Consider the following 21,659-nt stretch of genomic DNA (forward strand, 5'->3'; position numbering starts at 1 on the left):
ACACAGCGGGAATCAAGGTCCTTTGGCAGCTTTTTTAAAACATGTTGCTGCATCAAATTCAAGATGAGTTAATATTTTTCATTAAATAGTAAAATGTCTCTCTTTCAACATTTAATATATTTTCTATGTTCAACTGCAAATAAAATATTGGTTCATGAAATTTGCAAATCAATGCATTCGTTTTTTATTTACATTTCACACAGCGGCCCAACTGTTTCGGAATTAGGTTTGAAGCTGAGAGAAGGACACTAACTGGATTACAAAAAACCTGTAAAATGAAATGTTTCAATTTATGGTTAAGTCAGGCGAATCATAAATGGGCTAAAAAAAAAATCATCAATATGACCCATATCATTTTATTTTTCAAAGAGCTGTAATTCATAAGCTGAATTTAACCCTGATTCGCCAATAACCACTGCACCTACAATGGTCTACAAATGCATCTGCTGCAACATACATCCTTAGAATGACACACCATCACAAAAAACAAACAAAAAAAACATCCACTTACCGAGAATCTGTTGCAAATTTGTAACATATAAGACAATAAAAACAACTTTTTTTTTTACCACCCAATACAGAATCGTTTCATCCATTACGCCCATCCTTTCACGTTGTCAGTCCTCAGTCTTCTATATTTTTTCTTTTCAAAATGAACTCTAAAAGTCTGGGTTTTAATCCCACGTCGAAACATCCACCCTCCAATAAGCAGAAGGATAAACACTTGGTGCACAATAAAAGCAACATCATCAACGACATTAAAAACACGAGTGTGGGACTTCACGCTGTGTCTTTAATCGCACAATTTCAGTATTTTACATTCCACATATGGACATACTCCTGAAGGGATTGTCGTCTTTCTCCACCAAAGAGTGCAAATATGAGTGGGGGTGGGTTTCTGTGGAAATGGGTGAGAGTGGGGGGGGGGACACTCAATGATGGACATGGAGAAAGGGGACTGAGTTGAGGATGGAAATGGGAATGCGTAGGACGGGGTGGATGGACAAACACTGCAGGGCAGACGTGTTGTGAGCAGATGTTGCTTTCCAGATGTTTTCCCTGGGTAAGTGATAAAGTTGAAATGGTCGGTTGTTACAGTTTTGTGTAACAAGCTCAGCATCAATTTCTTTTTTTCTTTTTTATAAAAATAGCCTTAAATCTGAGAGAAATAAGAGCAGGAAAGATGAAGACTGTCAGGTTTATTTTGTTGCTTGGTTAGAAAGACGGTAAATTAAGTGGATACGGATCGCAAGTTTTAAGGTAACTCAAATCCTTCTTTTGCCTGACATTTTACTGCCACAATAAAAAGTGTTTATATCCATGTAGCTTTCGTAGCTGGAGCCCTTCTTTTGCTACCCCTTGTGGCACCACTCAGGCCATGTTCAAACATGACTTTTGTGTTTAGGGGTTTGTTACTGGATTAAAAAGAAGGAACTGATGAATTCCTCACTCATTAATGCAAAAAAAAAAAAAAGAAGTTATGAAGCTGTTTTAGTTAAAATAAGCAGTTCCAGGTCATTATTTTGTCAGAGCACATTGAGCTGTCATGCGGAAAACGTACTTTTGTGAGCCTGGTTGTGCTTTCACGATGACAGCCAAGGTCATAAAGATGTCACCAATAGGTGGAACTTCCTGCTGCCCGAACATAGCTTTAATATGGCATTAATGTCCAGGTTAAAGTGGCTTTGTGGTGAGGAGGATGGCTGCTGTCTCTCTGCTGTGCTGGTGCAGCCGATCATGGCTGAAGGCAGTGTGCTGTAACGTGCTGGTGTGGTTTCTTTAAGATAACAGGGAGAGGAGTTGTCTAGTGATCATTTGACTGAGAAAGAAAGACAGAGAGGCTATGCTGCCAGCTCAAATCTAAATCAAAAAGCGTAAAGCTGACCTCAGTTTTCCCAAAAATAAAAAAGGGAGATGGAGAGGAGACTTGATCTAGAGGTATGCAACGGATTGGTGAGCGGAGAAGTTTAGTTAGTAATTCCAAGGTAAAGAAAAACCATTGTAATGTACCATGACAGCTGAAAACCATTCATTAATATCACAGATAAAAATACAAGTGAGTGAAATGACACCTTTTTGCTACCAGACGGATTTGTAATCTGACTGAGGTTGGGAGCACAAATTTGGCCACTGGTGGCTCCAATGCCACACACAGCCGTGTGAGAAAGAAAGTACGTCCTCTTAAAGTTTAAAATTTGATAAAATCATGACTTGGAAAAAAACCGATGGGTTCTTACCAGGTCCTGAAATGAGGTCAACACAACATCAGATTAACAACACATGACGTATTAAACGGTTTCATTATTTATTGAACAAAGATTAGGCCCAAATGCAGAAGCTGTGTGTGAGGGGAACTCGCTGGGATGTCCACTCCTGGGAACATTCGTATCTTGAATGTTTTTTATTTGTCAAAAATGTTTCTCTCTGTAGAATGATGGACACCCAGATTGATAGAGCAATTGCTTCACTCAGATCATTGCTGATGTCTTTCCTCCTTGGCATTGTGTTAACACACACCTGAACGCTCCAGGCCAGAAAACTGACAAAACTTCTGCTTTTATAGAGGTGCTCACACCTGCTGATGATCGATTATTCAAGAATACTGACTTAGCGGCACCTAACTGCTACTTAGCCTTTTAATTCATGAAGAATTTCTTATTAATTTTTCACACACTGGTTCTGAAAATCCCACTTTATCCAAGTCAGAGTTTCAGAGGTGCTGGAGCCAATCCCAGCTGCCATTGGGTGAGAGGCAGGGTACACCCTGGACAGGACGCCACTCCATCACAGGGCCCATTTTGGCCTAGTTTCCGTTAAATAAATAATGATACACAGTAATATGCCATGTGTTGCTGTTCCTTGCATTTACCTAAATTTAACCTGGTTAAAAAACAGGTGATTTATCTTATTTCCTGATGGGTAAAAGTATTGAAAGAGGTTGTACTTTTTCTTTCATGACTGTACAAGAGGCGTAACATTTATAAAGACAGCATATCAGCATATCTAAAAATATGGAATATCTCTATATTGTATTGTACATATTTGGGTTATGAACCTCTGTGAGGCACATTAACATATCTGAATCAATAAGCCAACAGTCGCCTGTCTGAGGCATGATCCGGTTCATCAGGGCGTTCACAGTGATATTGAGCAGAGTGCAGATGGCGGGTGTAAACTAGCACAACTTCATCATCCTGTTGGTGTGTGTGTGTATAGTGTATAGTCAGCACGTTCCATTTACATACCCTACAATTCGTAACACTGAGAGTAGTGGCGCTGAAAGGCCATGTCTGAGTCCCTGTTGCTTTTAATAGGTGATTAAGAGATGACACTGCTTTTATATAGGAATATTATACGACAGCTACAAACAAACAGGAACACGAGAGATGTTGGAGGAAAGAAGACGGGGCTATTAGGGGATACAGACATTGGGGTTTTAGTGCAAAGAAAAAACCTGATAATTAATTGTAGTGAATGGCAATTGGAGAGATGGTTGGTGGAGATCTTTTCCGCAGTGAGTATCTCTTACTTAAAGTTTCTGGGAAAAGATGGTAGCACAGATAGTCTTTTCATTGGCTTGTCCAGCTCTGATGCAAAGGTGAGGGGAAGAATCCGAAAGGGTCCGTTTTGCGTGGCGATTGCTGGTGAAATTTCCTGAGTCCCATCGCCAAAGTCATGCCCTTACCTCTTACATCCGCTTGTTAAAACCATATCCACAGGCGAACACTGCTGACTCACTTGCCGTTTATTCACCTCGGGATAAGGCCAAAATGGCTTCAACTGCAGTCCCAGCTTCCAGCTGTCATTGTCCCTTGACAATTTTCTTTTGCTTGTCACCCCGCACTTGTTGTCAGTTCACGTTCCAAAATAAAATCGGAATTCAAAGTGACTTTTGGTCCCACGTGTGGTGATAAAAATGAACAAGAGGAGAAATTACAAAGTCTGCCATGACAGCTGTCAGGTTTGATCCATGGTCTGATTAAAAGACCCACTTGGTGCTGTTGAAGGAGCAGCACACTCAAAGGGTCCATGCAGCCAATTTCTTTGTGCACTGTGTGTACATATATGTATATATTTACATGTATATCTAACTGAGCATGTGTATTTGTGTTGCAGACAGAGGGGCAGCTGCACTGAGATGAGGAGGTGAGGTAGAATCTGTTGGTTTTAAGGGGGGTACAGGCAAAAAGGGAAGGCCTGCAGAGGTAAGTGACACAATCCCCTCCCGACCACCACTATGTGCTTAGTGCTGAATCAGAAGACAGTGCGGGGCTGAGGGGAGGAAACTGCAGAGCAACTAACAGGACAGGGTCGCTAATGATAACACACGCTGATACACTGCGACAGGTAGTGTGTGCAGCTCCCTGCTTTACGGGGAGAAGGAGATGAGTAACAAAACCAGTGAGGTACAGTAAATACAGGTAATGGGTGTAATGGGAGGTAAATATAACAGAATGGGTATGTGTCGTGTGCAAGTGTGCGAGGTAATGAAACAGGAGGTATGTGTTGGAGAGGTATTCTATCTATTTATACAAATAAGCAAACATCCTGTGCAGGATGTTTACTTATTTTATAAATGATAAAAGACAACTTTCTTTTTGTTAATGTTATGAACAAAAAAGTACTTTCTGTAAACATATTAAATGAGAATAGGCAAGATCACATCGCTATGCCTCTCTTTCTTCACACTCTCAGCACAGTAGGCGATACTAATACTTTCAGTTAAGTCACAGCAGTAACATGAAATGATTGATTTTTCTTTGGAAACCTAGGGCCAGCAGAAAAAAACTGTGAACACAATACTAACTGAACTCGAGAGCTTACTTTTTCTAAGTAACTGCTTGCTAACAGTTTTGTCCCCTGGGAGAAAGTTACTTGACATAAATCCAGTTCTGTGTAAGGCGTACCCCTCAGCACACTAATAGTAAGCATTCTACTGGCAGCAGGAAAGGATTTAACGGGCTGACATTTGTGTACGTATCAGCATAGAAAAACCTTTAAACATGCTATTTTTGGTGAAAGAACACCTACTGGTCTCTCTGGCTTTCAGTGTTGTTATAGATTTTGTTTTAGAGTGTGTTTCCCTCAAAAGATTACTTCAGCTATAAATGCTAAAGTAAGGTAAAAGTAATAGCAGCGACCTGAAAGACTATAATGAATTCCCAGTACTAATCAGTCAATTTAAGTTCTTCTTCTGGGGAGATTTGGTAGAAATTAAGCTTAAAACGTAGTGTTTAACGCTGGACCTCTTTTCAACATTTCGAGAATGATTGCTTTTTGCTGCAAGTTTTGGGAGAATATTTTCAAATCATCGTCTTCAAAGAGAGGAAATGGCTACAAGACGTAATAGTGAGAGCAAAACTGGAAACGGGAAAGCAGAAATCTGGCTCTATCCTCTATGCCAGTCAGTCATCCAACTTTCAAAAAAACCAAAAGAATTAGTTAATTCTACTCTTTGGACAGAACCAGGCTTACTTTTAACCTCTATTTCTGGAAAAAGCTAAGCTAACTATCCGCTGGTTAGCTTGATCCTGTATGGACATTACTTGTCTATACAGGACAATGTCCTCTTGGACATTACTTATCTGTACTTTTAGGCAAATAACTGGCCCATTTTTTTTTTTTTAAACAATACTTTTTTTCTTCTTTTTTTTTTTTAACAGATGAGTCCTGCTGTAGCAACACTACTTATTTAGTGATTACAGAATGCACTGTGATGCTCTTGACATTTTGCTACTTTCATGCGTGATAATAGTTGTCATGACTTCATACACAAGACGCGTATATATGAAACACAGAGGTACTGAGGCCTGCATAGCTCCATGTTTTCTACTTGGACTAAAACCCCCGAAAACTAAACAAGAAGAAACATCTTACAGGGTATGAGGTAATAGTGTAGGGATGTGTTTTGTGCATGTCCATTCTGTGTGTGTGTGTGTGTCTCTCTGTGCGAACATGTGTGTGAGGGAGGTAGGTTGACAAATGTTCACAGGGCCTCAGCGGTTTGAGGGGAGGGCTGCAAGCGCAGACAGGAAAGAATTGACTGAAAAGAGTGGGGCAGGGATTGTCTGAGGAGCTAATGGTCAGGTCCCAGACATAAAGAGAAACACTTGCCTGAGGTTGCAGGTGGGTGTGCAGCTAGTAGAGACAAAAACAAGCCCCTCAGTTTGCATTAGACGTGTAACAGTACAGCTTTCCATGCAGATGCAATTTGTGTTTGCATATAGATAAACTGTATTTTTTTGGCAGTGTGTTCCAACTCTGTAAAAACACATGTATATGTGTGTGTGTGTGTGTGTGTGTGTGTGTGTGTGTGCACCTCTCAGACAGCAAAAGCATAGCCAAATTTCCTGTGTGTTTCTGTTTCATGATGCTGATGTGTCTTTGCTGGTGGCAGACAGTAGTACTTATGAGTGTCTGACAACAAAAAGGGTGGGGAAAAAAATAAGTTTATCGGGCACGTTCTCACTGATCGAAAACAAAATCCAGTTATTCCTCATCTCTCGTCCATTTCTTCTTTCACCAAAAAACGGCCCCAATACTGTACTTTTATCAGAGAGAACAAAGTCACACTTCCTGGTCCTCGAAGACCTCCAAGAAGAGTGGGGGAAACAGTTCATTGGGACATTCGACCTTCATGTGGAGGAAGCGGCTGGCGTGGCAGGCCCCGATCATGCGCAGATCCGTCACCTTCATCAGGAGCTTGGGCCAGAAGTGGGGAATGTTGTGCTTACGGTAGTTGATGTAGTGCTCATATGCCAGCAGGTAGGCCTCTTGGCACTGCTCAATCTTCTCCATGCTGGTCAGCCCTGAACGGTCTGGAGCAAGAAAAAAGATATGTTATCCTGGATATACAACTAATAAACGGATTTTTCAGCCTACTGTTTTTCATGCATTTTTTAATTTGTGCATCATAAATCTATCTATCTATCTATCTATCTATCTATCTATCTATCTATCTATCTATCTATCTATCTATCTATCTATCTATCTATCTATCTATCTATCTATCTATCTATCTATCTATCTATCTATCTATCTATCTATCTATCCATAGCATACATAATATGAATTATATATTTTCTATAAGTATAAGTAATGCACAAGCCATAAATTGGCTGAGTGTGAAATCTGTGTTAGACCTTGTAGCATGTACTGACTGTACTGTAAATACCCCCAAAAATCTGTCTGGATAAGATTTTTTATTCTCTCTTTTCTATCAGAAAGTCATAATTTTTTTCAGTCCAATTTCCATTTTCATGTTTATGGATGGAATCTTCTTATAATTCATTGTCCAATAATGACAATACTACAATTTTATATTTACAATTAAACAAATGTGTGAGAAATGACATGAAACATGAAGAGCTACATGAAATTCCTTGTTTGTATTTCATGTTTTTCTTTCTGCACTGAATGACACCATCATGTAACCTATTTGCATCACATTAAACTAAAATAGAATGATGCTTTATTATTCCCTAAAGGGAAGATGAATGAAGATGAGGGAAAGGTTGTCATATGAATTATTGAGGAAAAATTCTTAGAATTAATTAAAATACAATTAAAACCATTTGAAAAGCTGTTGTAAATTGGCATGAAAGCGTTGGGGTGTTTGTAACCTGAAAAAAAACAAGTTGATGATGCAGAAGAAATGTCAGCAGCTGCGCAGGGCGGCACACATACAGCTGACAAAATATCACAGGTCACCTCATTTGTTAAACAATATCAATGGAAACTCACAATGTCCAAGAGATGCAGCTTGTCTATATTCCCAATGCCCATAATTACACCATCTGTTGTCAACAAGCACTGCTTTCCCTCCTTTTTTCTTGCCTATGTGTCTGCCATCCCTGTGTGCACATTTAGTCTGAAAGTGTGTAGAGAGGCATTCGTGTCCGATATAGCCTACTGCAGCCATATCTCAGTGAAAGACAGTACATTCCTTAAATTCCCACTGTGTCCACATCAGTGCTCCAAGTTTGTCCAGTTTATCAGTGTGGGATCATGCATTCCTTATTATGATGGATGGAAGAAATGTTTTAAACTTCCTCCTCCTTGCCTTTCAATTTGGCTCCAACCCTTCCTTCTTGCCTTTCAATTTGGCTCCAACCCTTCATCCTAGATGTCTTATTGCATTGCTCAGGCTTTGGAAACCTCGATCTGGTCCTTTATGTAAACAACTCTCCCATTGGCAGCATTATGCATCATATGTTAAAAAGTTCCAGAAATAGCAGCAGAGATTATTGCAGCAGCACAGCATTCAAAACACAGTTGGAAAATATTTCAAAGATTCATCTTTAAACAGAAAGTCTCAACAAAATGCCATACAGTCTGCTCAGACCAAGACACTTATTACATTTGAAAGCCCCTTCAATATCCACGTTTGCATGCAGACACACAGGATACCCACGGACATTAAGACGTAAACTGAGCAATTACACCTACACTGGCTCTAAGACAGCTCACTGTGAGAGCTATCCCTCATCCATATCTTGGCTATATTGGCCAAAGGACTCACCATTAAACAACTCCCTGCCTTGAGGCTAGTTCAGCATACCTCAAACAAAAGGTGCTTTCAGCTTTCTGCGTCTTTTTGACACGATGCATGATGGTCCTGAAGCAATGCTGGTTAGAAACGTGGTCCAACTTTTACTGTCAACCTTGTCACATGATACTAAAGCATTGCAGGACTGAGGTGGCTGCATGTGACACACATAAGATACTTCAGCTGCTCTTCACTGGCTCACCTCTCTAACTAAATAACTCAACCTGTAATATGCAGAATACTTCACTGACATCACAACATCTGAAACGTCCTTATTCTTGGTTCCTCAGATCAGTTTTCTTCTGTGGTTATCTCGACTTTGAAATTAAATTATAAAAATAAAGTAGTTACAAAAGTTTTAAAAAATGATATAGTAAAAGAAATGTGGGATAGATTTGATACTTCTCTATGATTTCTGTGTCACCAACGTCCATTGAATTGTCAACATTTCATCAAAAGTTCTCCTGTGCTGAAAACTGTCTGATAAACACAATTTCCCTCCACAAAACTCTGTGGCATATTTATTTAGTCTAAAAGGAAATCTGCATTTCTTTGTAACTGGATGGAGAGATGTGTTAGCTATATTGTACATTTGATGAACAGTAGAAGGAACTTTCTTCAGTATGCAAAATTATTTTATTGCTTTAGTCAATGTGAAACCCCACTTGTTTCTTATCTTCCAGAATGAGGTAGGCAGTTTTGAGTAAGCAGTGAAATAAAGAAGTAATAGATAAATACTAAACCAGGCTAAGGTTTTTTTTGTTTAAATTTACATTCAACCTCCGTGTAGGCTGCTACTACTGCTCTCATTAAAGGCCAACTTCCACTAAAAACCGGTTTTACTCGCTCCTTCTGAAAAAGGGAGGGTCACCCCTATTTACATACACATACCAGGCTTCCAAGTGTTGCGTCACCTCTACAGGCTGTGTTCCCGAATTTACAGAAACAATGCAGAGCCACGAGCGAATCAGAAAAGCCTGTACATTCTACGTCAAACTGAAAAAAGGCGTTGCCCACTTGGGATTATGCCCGCCCATGGAAACCCGCCCCCCTCGGACGGGCCCTATAACTAAGCAGAAACCTGTAGTCTGTGGGGCTCCTCATTCCTCCTCATCGAGCCTCTCACTACCACCTTTCCATCAACTACATTTGACACTGAGCATATACAGAATGTTATTTTCAGGAGTTGCTAAAAAAAACAAGCAAATAACTAGCTTAACCTTTCCTTGGCTAACCTAATACTAAAATGCTAACGCTGCACACGGAGACTTCATAGCCACCATGGCAAATTACATAGACCGCGGAACGTGTTTGAACAAGGGGGGGCCACAATCGCAAGAGGGGGTCACCAAAATTTTAGGTCGGACTTGATGCATAGCCGAGGCTATGCACAGTATACACGGACACGCACGTAATGCCATCAGTCATGTCAGCCAGCACAGAACAGCGCAGAATAAAATGCACAAGAAAGGTACATCGGTGGTCGGTGGTAACGCAACTGAAGCTGCTTGCTTGTACCAGTACTAAAGCACTATGAGAAACACTGAACTCAGAGAAGTGCACGTTCTGTGGTGCTTGGTCAGAGGAATGTATGGGAATATGCTTGCTGTTTTATCAGAGCTGGGCGTGCGCGCATGTGTATATGAGAGAGAGAGAGAGAGAGGATGCGGATGCACATCACGTTGCCAGGATGATTTTACTTTAAATGTCCAAACAGCCAACAACACTAATAACCCAAGTCCAAAATATGCCAGCACAGAAGTGCGCAAATTGCCAAAACAGTCAACACAGCACAGAAGGCTATAATAGCCTACATAGATGAATCAATGGTCATGACTTTAGCCCACAACATGCCAGCACATAACTGTGCAGAGTAAAATGCTCAGTACACAACAAAAGCACCTCAGTAAGATGTTAACTCAACTTAAACTCGCTTGTATCAGTACAATGCAGTATAAAAACATTGAACAAAGAAGAGGGACAGGGACGTCTGGGTTTCTCTGCTCAAGCTGCTGCCCCCGCGACCCGATCCCCGAACAAGCGGAAGATGATGGACGGATGGAAGAGTGCACACGGCGGTGCTAATAAAACCATTGACTTACCCTTAAAACTTCCCAAAGGCCTGCCTGCCTCTCAATGTCCACCACTACTCCGAAATCACGCTGGTCGAAGCGCCTATCGTTGTGAAGAACCTGTCCCTTGCACCCTCCTGGTTCTTTTTAGCACATCGGGATTGCTTGGTTAATGAGGCGTTGTAAGATCCGTGTAGCACTCACTTGAATAGTGCCCATGGCTAGCCTCAGCGAGGTTTGGTTCGGTTAGCGTAGTAGTTGAAGATTCGGTGAACATTCGTCACCAGCCCCTTTCACACTGAGACCCGCTACCATCGCGGGTCCAAATTGCCACTTCGACCCGCGTCGAGCAATGTGAAAGCTTGGCGTGTTAGGTGACCCGTGTAACTTGATGTAAAACAGAGTGAAACTTGTCCTCACCTGTCGGTGTTGTTCTGAATCAGCTGTCCATTCTGTCTTTTAAACTCCTCACGTCACGCCACGCCCACGTCCGACCCGCGTCAATTGCTTTCACACCAAACTCGGCTCGGCAAAAAGACTAGGGTCCGACGCGGGTGGAAAGGCGAGTCGAGTTGACACGCCAGCCCGGGTCGTCAGTGTGAAAGGAACAGCGGACACGCTAAATTCGCGAATTAAACGCGGGTTCTTCCTCAGTGTGAAAGGGGCTTCTGTTGCTTGGTTGGTCCACAGTTGAAGGTTGGGGCACAGCTGTCCCATCAGATGATGCTGTGCTTTTTACTTCTTTTGCTTTGAAATATTCAAAAATGGGTTTGTGCCTTTTCATTTTGGTTGTATATTCCGTGCCACGAACAGTCTCTACAGTCTACCACAATCACTACTTCTGCTGCGCGATTTTCAGTGCTGCGCTGTTATAGGCCTACATTTTGCAACATTGACGTGTGACGTGAAAAATATTTGTTAAGGAAAACGCCTGATTAAATTATTACCGCATGGGTTGTGTTTAAGTTTGATCTTCAACAGGTTTTGAGTTGAAAAAAAACTTGCAGGCTCTTGGATATACACAGAGCGGGGAGCGGGGGGTTCATTCATTCATTCATGGGAGGGAGCCAATCAGAGACGCCTCATTATCGCGTCACGGATATGCATGAGAAGGACCGGAAAACCCTGTTGTATCTCATCAAGCCATTCTTCCTGCCCACAAAAACAGCTTGAAACAAAGCAACCACAACGTTTTTTTAAACAGAACCAACGCTTAATCCATTCAATAACAATGGTGACCACAGCAGTATTAATGAAATGACGATGGAAGTTGGCCTTTAAAGTGAAGTTGGCATTTCTACAAGATCAACTGCGTTTGTCAGATACTCGCGTCAGATGTCATGTCAGCAGTTCTCATTGGCACATAGACTTTATGTGCCCCAGGCCCCAGGCAGGCACCTAAAGAATGGGCATCAGCTTTTATCTTTTACTATTCAGCTTACCAATCAGTACAGTACAGTATAGTGGGCTTAGATAAGGTAGGACTTAAAGAGATAAAACCTTCAGACAGATGGAAGAAGATAGGAGCTAATTTCAGCAATGTACAGTGTGAAGAAAACAAGGTTTTTCAATTATTAAAATGTATTCCACTAATCCGCAAAAGTAAAAGGATAATGTGGGCTGTTAACTAACATTAGTTGTGTCCCCTCACCTGAGCTCATGAGCAGCACAGCCTGCATCAGCGCCACCTCGGTGTCATCCAAGTTGAACTGCGCCAGACTCCTCCCCAAATCAAAGATAGCATCCGACACCACCCCCAACCCGCCGTTTTTCAGCTGCTCGCGCTTCACAGCCATCTCTCCGTTTAATGTCAGCGTCTCGCTTTCGGGGTCGTAGCGTACGGCGGCGCGCAGCGACATGATCTCCATGCAGCAGCCCTTCAGCAGGATGATCTGGTCTTCACAAGGCAGCTGAAACCAAACAGGGAATGATAAGAACATGTAGACCTATAATGTAAAAGTCCTTCTCTGCTATTACTCTATTTGGTAAAGCTAACTTCAGCTACTAAAGCTGCATGGAACCAATAAAGTCCCCGATACCTTAAAATCTACTTCTTTACTTTGTTAACATGCTCATATGGTGTTTTTTTTTTTTTAAAGTGTTACAAGACATTATGAAGACTAAGACTAATCATAAAGTGTGACAATGTTCCAACCATTTAACTGAGAGACAGTAAGTACAAGCAGTCATGTTTGGTAAGTCATTTTCTTTACACCTGCTTTTTCACAATACATTAGGGCACAATACATCTGCCAGAAGAGGTTCCCTGCAGCAGCCACCTGCTCCGGCTGACTGGCCCAGTGATGTACAGGCAGTGACCCCTCTCCCTCCCTCTCTTGAATTTGAACCAAAAAATTTTTTTTTTTTTTAAATCGACCGGGTTTTCCGCTAAATTATTTATACCATTCATACCTGCCATTTATCTAAGAAACACCATGAGTATATCCAGACTTAATGTGTTTTCAATCTGTGCCACTGTTGTTTGCAAATAATAAATCCATACTATAGTGGAAAAAGCCATGAGCAGCCTGCCCACAAATCAGACTGTCTGTGGCCCACGGTTTTAAAAGATCTTCCCAGCGAGGCGGCAGGCAGACAGACTCATACAGCTGTACCAGTGTGTTGCTGAAAATGAATTAAGTGCAAGGCGTTGCCGCATCAACTTAAAGGTGTGAGATGATAAAGATGATATGTCAAGAGTTTGTTTACAGCTGGTTTCCGCTGCCCCCAATGTGGCCTGAAAAATCCTTAAAAACAGATGTATCACTGATCACCGGGAAGTTCCTCCTGTAAAAGAGAAATCTTCGTACACCACCTTAAAGTAAGGACAGATATTTTATCTTTATATTTAATTCTTTAAGGTAAGCCCTATCCTCGGCCCTATCCCCCTGTTTTTTGCATGGATAAAAGTTTACTTTTACTTTGGGGATCAGCCATGGACCATTTTGATGGCTCTCCAACTTTGACCTCACCATGAGTTTGATAGTGTCTTTCCACAAGCTACTTGAGGTTTTCAGGAGAAAGCAGCAAAATGAATACAGTAATTAGGAAAATGACAGATAAAATGTTCTCTTCTATTCTTCCATTTAAAAGCCGTACGCATGCCTCTTACCTCTGAAAAGAGGGGCAATTTCTTGGCAAAGTCAACAACACGAGTAATTGCCGGCGTCATGATCTTGGTGAACTCGCTGAAGACCTCCAGGTCGACCTTATCTCCATCTGAAGTGAGCACCTGTGGACCCTGACCTATATCATCAGGCTAGAAAACAGGACATAATAAATGTCATGAATCCAATCATAGCTGGGTCGAGTGAGATAGATATACTCTATTTATATCGATACAAATGCAGGCAGAGAGCATGCATGCAGAGATTTGATCAAAAAAGTGTCTTTATATAAAAGTGTCTGATTCAGAGAGAGAATGCTGCCAAATATTCACAGCTTTCAGTTCACAGCCATAGGAGACTTTGTGAACCACCAGATGAATAAGTGAGGGTCATTAATGGGATACTATGAATCAAGAGGACATAAATACACCATATACACTGACATTACATTTTCTAAAGAAGTGTGCACTGTATCAACATATCTGTAATTTGCCACAAATCCCCTCTTAGTATTGTATTTTTTGCTAAATGCATATAATCAGGTGCTCTTTTTTAACAGGAGGAGAATCATTAAGTCATTTTTCAAGAGAGTTTCCCAAGCTGGGTCTCAGCAAATCACAACCAATTCAAATTGTAAAAGCCGTCGCCATGCAGCAGCAACAGTCACTGTGCTCTGATTGGCTCTGACACTCATTCCCAAGGACAGAATGCACTCTAAGCTCCTGGATGTCCTTCACTTTTTCTGATCACAAAATCTTCAAAAACCGTATTTAACTGTAAAACCTTCCTTGCTTTTAAAAAACAGTTGCCAGGTAACTGTGATGTGATCTTGGTGTCAAGGTTTCCATCGAAGGCTGAGACGCGAGCAACAGCCTTGCATGCGGCGCCGATCACGTTACTCAGGTGAGGCAGTGAGCTATCAAAGCATCTGTTTTTCTGTCATGTTGACTTTTTTGAAGTTGAAAATACTTATGACTCGCTATGGGGAAAACGTTCTGGAATAACAATCCTCATAAAATAAGGAATACATGGGTATTAAACAGCAGCCTGACCAACATGCCATTTAATTTCTGGTTACAAGTTTTAAAAAAAGGCCTGAATGAAAAAAGCTTAATTTGTTTAAAGGGATGTAATTCGTTCCAAATTAATCAAAGCAACCACTATTGTGCTCAGTATGTACTACATAAGGCTCTGTTTGTCCACAGATAATAGCTTACTAAGAACTTGCGCTTCTGTTTCCAGCTGGAGCCTTGGGCGTTGGTGTGCCGGTGGGCCTCGGTCACCATCCTGATCAGCTCCCACTCGGTGGTGTCTGGCTCCGGCCTCACCTGCAGCGTCCGCACCATCTCTTCTCTCCTCCGTCGCTCTCGGTTCTCCTCAATCAAGCGCCGCTTGGCCACGCGCTTGGTCTCATCCAACACCACTGAAAAGAAAGGTGGTTGGAGAGAATGTTGGGGTGAGCTGGTGCAGCCGGACCAGTGCTGGCACAATGCTAAATGTCTGGCAACGTGAGACGACTCCTGCTGCTGTGAATGATAAAAACATCTGTGATATGCAGTTATGTGAAAAAGAAAGTAAGTAAGTGGAAAGTAAGTTGCAGCCAGATCTAGATAGTTAAATGATATGCATTTAAGTGTGAGCGTCAAGTGTGAGCTTGAGTTTTGGCAGTTTGCTAATCTGCAGCATTCAGGTGTATGTTAACACAATGCCAAGGAGGAAAGACATCAGCAGCGATCTTAGAGAAGCAATTGTTGCTGCCCATTAATCCGGGAAGCGTTATAAGACCATTTCTAAACTATTTGGACTCCATCATTCTACAGAGGGAAAGATTATTTACAAGTGAAAAACATTCAAGTCGACTGTCAATCTTCCCAGAAGTGGTTGTCCCAGCAAGTTCACCCCAAGGTCAGACTGTACAATGCTCAGAGGGGAAAAAACCTCAAGAGCTACATCTCAGACTCTACAGGCCTCAGTTAGCATGTTAAATGTTAAAGTTCATGACAGTACAGTTAGAAAAAGACTGAACAAGTATGGCTTGTTTGGAAGGGTTGCAGGAGAAAGCCTTCTCTCTCTAAAAAGAACATGGCAGCACAGCTTAGGTTTGCAAAGCTGCATCTGAACAAACCACAAGACTTCTGGAACAATGTTCTTTGGACAGACCAGACCAAACTGGAGATGTTTGGTCATAATGCACAGCAGCACGTTTGGAGAAAACCAAACACAGCATATCAGCACAAACACCTCATACCAACTGTCAAGCACGGTGGTGGAGGGCTGATGATTTGGGTTTGTTTTGCAGCCACAGGACCTGGACACCTTGCAGCCATTGAGTCTACCATGAACTCCTCTGTATACCAAAGCATTCTAGAGTGAAATGTGAGGTCCTCTGTCTGACAGCTAAAGCTTGGCTGAAACAGGTCAATGATCCCAAACACAGCAGCAAATCTATAACGGAATGTCTGAAAAAGAAAAGAATCGAGCTGTTGCAATGGTCCAGTCAAAGTCCAGACCTCAGTCTGACTGAAATTATGTGATGTGACCTTAAGAGAGCTGTGCATAAACCAATGCTGCAAAGGTCAAAGAACTGAAGCAAAGTTAGAAAAAAAAGTGGGCAAAAAAATTCCTCCACAATGATGTGAGAGACTGATAACATCATACAACAACGATTTTTAGTTATTGCTGCTGACGGTGGTTTTACAACTACAGAGTCATCGAGTGTTTTTCACACACTGCTTCTGCATTTTAGTTTAATTTTTGTTAAATAAATAATGACACAGTGTAATAAGTCACATATTGTTCCTCATCTGAGGTTGTATTTAGCTCATTTTAAGAGGTTTGTTCAAAACCAAATGACTTTTGCCCTTAAACGTAAACTCATGGAGTTGAAAGAGTGTTTACTACATTTTTCACATGACTGTAAGTCACAAGCTGAGATGACTCACGGTCCATGGCCATGCCCACAGCGATGCACTTCTTAAATCGGCACAGCTGGCACTGATTGCGGGTGATCTTGTCGATGATGCAACAGCCTTCATATTTACACGAGTAAGCTGGATGGAGATTTTTCTGGATGGTCCTGCGGAAAAAACCCTGAAGAGAGATGAAAATGGAGAAAGATTGGAGAAGATACAGTGGAGAGGAACAAATCAGGTCACACAAATCAAAATGAATAAATAAGATGCAGAGAATTCAAACACGATTCTTTGGGAATGCATAACTTCATAACGACTAAATCAAATCAATCAATGAAGTGTTCTTGTGCTTAGGATTCTGATTAGGATTAAATAAACAGATGGGTGGCATCACATGGTGACTGTGTATCTGCATGCCAAGAACAGTTAAATAACTAAGCGATGACCCGGCTGAACATCTCTTACAAACTGCTTTCCGAACACTGTTGAGAATGGAGTCCCACTGTGGACATGAGTTACAGAAGCCAGATTTTAAGCAGAAAAGATAGTAGAGTAACTAAATTTACTACGCTACCTTGTCAAATCCCCCAGTATAAAACACAATACAGGAATAGCACTCCCCTTAAACTGTTGCTAAAAACCCCATTAAAACTTTAAAGCCACTCCGCTGCTGGTGAAATATATCAGAACAATGAAACATGTATTTTTGTACAGGTATTGAGGGGATAAACCAAGTTCATTTATCTGTCTAGACACTGCTGCAGGATCTCTGTGCCTTTAGTTTTCAGGCTTCCTTCCTGAGGAAGCAGCCGTCTGCTTGGGTGCGAGAACATTAAAGTGAAGTCTAAAGTTCATCTCTTTTAAAGAGCCTATTCTTAATGTGATCAAAAGCCTGTGATCTATTTGTTTGAATATATCTTTCTTTGTTTGTCTTCTGTAAACAGCCCACCATTTTTTCTTCTTCATGCTTTTTACCATTTTAATTTGCTTTCACTAGTGGTTCTAGTGGTTAGTGGTACTAGTGGTTCTTCTTTATTTTCACCTTCTTTCTTAGGATGTTTTGTCTAAATTTTGCGACTACATAAATAGAGTTGTGTTGAGTTGAGAAGCTGAAATAACATGCCGAAATATTCCTCAGACACGATATTTCAGCAAGATAAGGGAACTCGGCAGCTAATATTTATGAAGCCCTGTATCATCATACTCCTACCTCTGTGTTTCACTGCTAGGACTATGTATTCACTGGGGTATTGTTGGCCAGGGTCTCAACAACCATACTGGGCCCTAACTAAGCTAGAAACACTTATCTTCTTATCATCTGACCAAAAACTGACCAAAAACTGTGTTCTGTGTTTTTTTTCCCTTTAACATAAGTTTATGTTATGCTACAACACTGGAAAGAACTTCCAGCGTCAGACTTGTCGGACCTCTTATACACTTAAGTGACATCAAGACGCCAGGTCTTCCCACGTCACGCCCAACTGCAAACTAAGCCACACCATCTACGGCTGCACCAGGAGACATAAATCTCCAACACAGGAGGGGGTGGTAGTCAATTACACTATTCAGCAAGGTAAACCGGAAGTCCACTTACATTAAAAAACTTAGACAAAGCTGTGTTTGCATGTGTCTTCATGTCTGTATTGTCTGAATGGAACAGTGACAGCAGTGTACTCCTTCTATAGGAAGAGGCGGACCCAGTACCGATTCAACATGCTGATTCGGCTAAATAGAAAAAAAAAACAGTCAGTAGTGTCCAACAGTGCTGTAATTCGTTACATACCAAAGACACTGGAGAGAAAGAAGTTCACTGATGTTCCAAACGGCCGATTATCGGCTTAGTCCAGGAGGACTGTTTCACAAACTCTGATTTCCACTAATAACTGCTGTAACAAGTCTGAAGCACCTGTTCAAAGCTGGGAGTTTGTTCACCGTTGGAGAGGGACTGCGGCTGCAGCTCTGACGTCGAGTTCTACACCTCCTGATTACTGCTGCAACTGTGTCTCATGTCTTTTTTTTTCTCTTTTAGCTGCCTTCTGTATCTTTTCCATCTTTGAAGTCTCACACACTTCAAAGTTGGAAAGGTTCCCTGGTGGTTCTGTTTGATGTGAAGCCATGGTGCAGAAAGTTCATCATTTTATAAGCATCTCCATCTCGCTGGGCTGATTAGAGATCACGTGTGCACTCAAGTTTGGTCTCACTGATCACAGATTTTCTAACTTGTGTGTCTGTGATGTGTTTTATTTTTTTGAAAACTGTCATGCCTATCATCTCAGTTCAGGTGATGGTTTAAGTGAACATTTGATTCTCCTCACATAAGCCTGGCCCTCTTGTGTCAAAGACCCTATTAGTAAGTGACAGACTGTACCTTGCAACCCTCGCAGGTGATGCAGCGGTAGTGGTATCCGGTGGCCTTATCCCCGCACACCACACACGGCTCGTCCTTCTCCAGATAGCTGGGGATGTACCCTGGAACAGAGACGCTAAGAGCTATAGGAGAAGAGGAGCAGATTGATGAGGAGGTTAGGATGGGGTAGATATGCAGGCGGGGAGGGTGTTTGAGGGAGTTTGACATGACAGGGGCCAGAGAGGGGGAGAAAAAGAGTGAGGATGGTGATGAGGAGTGGAGGAGGGGAGGGAAGGAGGGGGCTGAGCGTTATCACAGGAGCCTCAACAAAGCACCTGCACACAGGGCCCCAGGAGACTGGGAAACAGGGTGGAACACAGTCATTTCTGCACACAGGCCTCACGTCATGACAGCTTATGAGGTTCACACTCCCAGGATTCACGAAAGCTTTTCATCTCAAGTTTTCATTTGCTTATTTATCACTCTTGAAAGGTTTCTCTCAGTCCTTTGATCCTTTGAACTCGCACTTCCACAGGCGCATGTAATCTGCTTCTTTAGATCTCCAACCTCTAAGCTCCCGTTGTTGCAGGGGGACACAAATATGCTTTTGAATATTTTAAGCCACTGACATAAATATCCAACCCCCACACCGCTACCTCCACGCACATCTTTATACACACAAAAGTCTAACAATCCAAGTCAGCACACACACACACACACACATGCAGAGGCTTCGGTGAAGCAGAAGGGCTAGGAGCACTCCAAAGAGGGAGGATTTATTCAGTTGATCTTCTTATGAAACCATACCAAGAGAAAAGCTACATCCCTCAAGTCTGCACAACTACATTCCTTTTAACTGGAAAGTGGCAGCTTACACTCAAGATAATCGTAAAAGCTAATAACTGAATCATCGACATGCTTTGGAAGAATATTTCCAATTTATTTAGTATTTAGTATTCTGTACCTTATTACATTTTCTCTTTATTAAATTTGGAATCTTTGTTCAAAAGCTTTCACTTAAGAGTCGTAACAAAATGTTCTTTAGCGACCTAATTTCTGTGATTTCTATCCTGGATCAACTGTATCAATAATTTTGATGTTTTATTCGATCCATACAACTGATTTTATGAGGTAAACGCTTCTGGAAATATTCACGATTACAAAAAAAATAGAGGAGGACTCTGTTAAAGAGCTATGATTATAAGTCGACTAATGAAATAAAGAATGAACAGAGGGGCAGATTTTCTCAGAGAACAGACGAAATGCGATTCATCATTAGATTAATTCTTATTCAATTTGATATGATAAACTATTCGAAGAATAGTTTATATACATGGAGTGTTTTTACTCACAGAATTGTATTTTCACGGGATTATAATATTCTCTGATAGTTCTTTGTAAATGTTGTGTCTTTGCTTAATGATGTCAAATATTTATTCTATGTTCTTAGGATGTTTACCAAGGCTTTAGCTTGAGATAAAACTGCACACGAAGATGATTCACATCACACTGCCACCTTCTATAATGAAGCCTATTTTTCACTTACATTTAACCGAAAGAAGTTTTTTTTTATAAATGATTTAAATAAAAACAAAAGGAATTCCCACAAATCACAGTTCAGTTAGACAGGACTAAGGATGCATCGATGGCAGTTTAATTTTTTTATTCTGATTTTCTTTCTAGGATTTATAATCAACGGGTGTAATTTTTTAAATTGTTGTTTTACTTAAACTTTAACTTTTAGATGATCTCCAGAATTACACCTGGCTGTGGGCCCTTTCTCCCCCCTAGTGGACAGGGAATCCAAAAAAACCTCAAATGCTCCCAGTCCCTGGACAGAGATATTTGTTCAAAATCCAATAGAAAAGGAATTACTCTATATCCCCTTTAGGCACCAGATTATTGGTCCAAAACATTTTTCTCTTTTTTTACTCATCTCAAAATATAAAAGTGCATCAGAGAAAGGCTGTATTTGTACTTTTGGAATTGAAAACCAATGTACCGGGTAACAGAGGAATGCAACAGAGTACCTCAAGGTTGTTTTCAACAGATGAAGGTCCAGTAAACTGAGTTAAATATTAATGGCAAGCTTTTCTTCAAACAAACAACATCTCTGCCTTGTTGCCGGATATATTTTTGCTGTTTATCACATTTTCACCTAAGTTAGACGCTCAAAGGTATTACATAATGTTAGATTTCGGTCTTCCTTACTCACGATGAAAAAGCTGTAAACCGAAAATGTGCTTGCCTGAGGCTGCGTTGCTGCGAAAAACAATGTGTAGTTCATGATACTATGTTCACGGTACCTTTACTGACCGAAGAAATATGCTGAATATCAGTCGATCCCCCAGGAGCTAACAGTGAATGCTTTTTTAAAATGTAAATGTCAGCAGTAACGTGTAGGATCATCAGTAGCATATATGTCCTATGGTCAAGTGGGGAAAATTACATTTGGTTATGAGGGATGCTAAATAAAACAAGCTCCAAATGATGTTTGCTGTTGTAATTGACTCTAATTGAATCTGGTAGTTGTTTACTTAAGCCATGAACTTTGATAGTTCTGTTAACAGCTCTCTACGACAAACCTCGTCTAGGTGAGCAACATAGTGTTCAACTTAGCCTGTAAGATGTAAAATGACGATAAGGAGGTAATCGTGTGACAAAGAGGAGACC

At 41.2% G+C, this 21,659-nt stretch overlaps 1 protein-coding gene across 2 annotated transcripts in view; it reads right to left on the bottom strand.

The window, feature by feature from the left end:
• Positions 1-342: 342 nt before the first annotated feature.
• Positions 343-21,659, bottom strand: part of LOC142370742 (thyroid hormone receptor alpha) — a 144,086-nt gene continuing 122,769 nt past the window's right edge. For both annotated transcript variants that reach the window (XM_075453174.1, XM_075453175.1), the window contains 6 exons: positions 19,008-19,129; positions 16,670-16,817; positions 14,945-15,150; positions 13,733-13,879; positions 12,272-12,530; positions 343-6,818 (listed from right to left, as the gene is read on the bottom strand). In XM_075453174.1, coding sequence (XP_075309289.1) covers positions 6,568-6,818; positions 12,272-12,530; positions 13,733-13,879; positions 14,945-15,150; positions 16,670-16,817; positions 19,008-19,129 — 1,133 coding nt within the window. In that variant the 3' untranslated portion in view covers positions 343-6,567. The remainder of the gene's footprint in view (positions 6,819-12,271; positions 12,531-13,732; positions 13,880-14,944; positions 15,151-16,669; positions 16,818-19,007; positions 19,130-21,659) is intronic.

Source organism: Odontesthes bonariensis, chromosome 21 (assembly GCF_027942865.1).
Source record: "Odontesthes bonariensis isolate fOdoBon6 chromosome 21, fOdoBon6.hap1, whole genome shotgun sequence".
Classification (NCBI taxonomy): Eukaryota; Metazoa; Chordata; class Actinopteri; order Atheriniformes; family Atherinopsidae; genus Odontesthes; species Odontesthes bonariensis.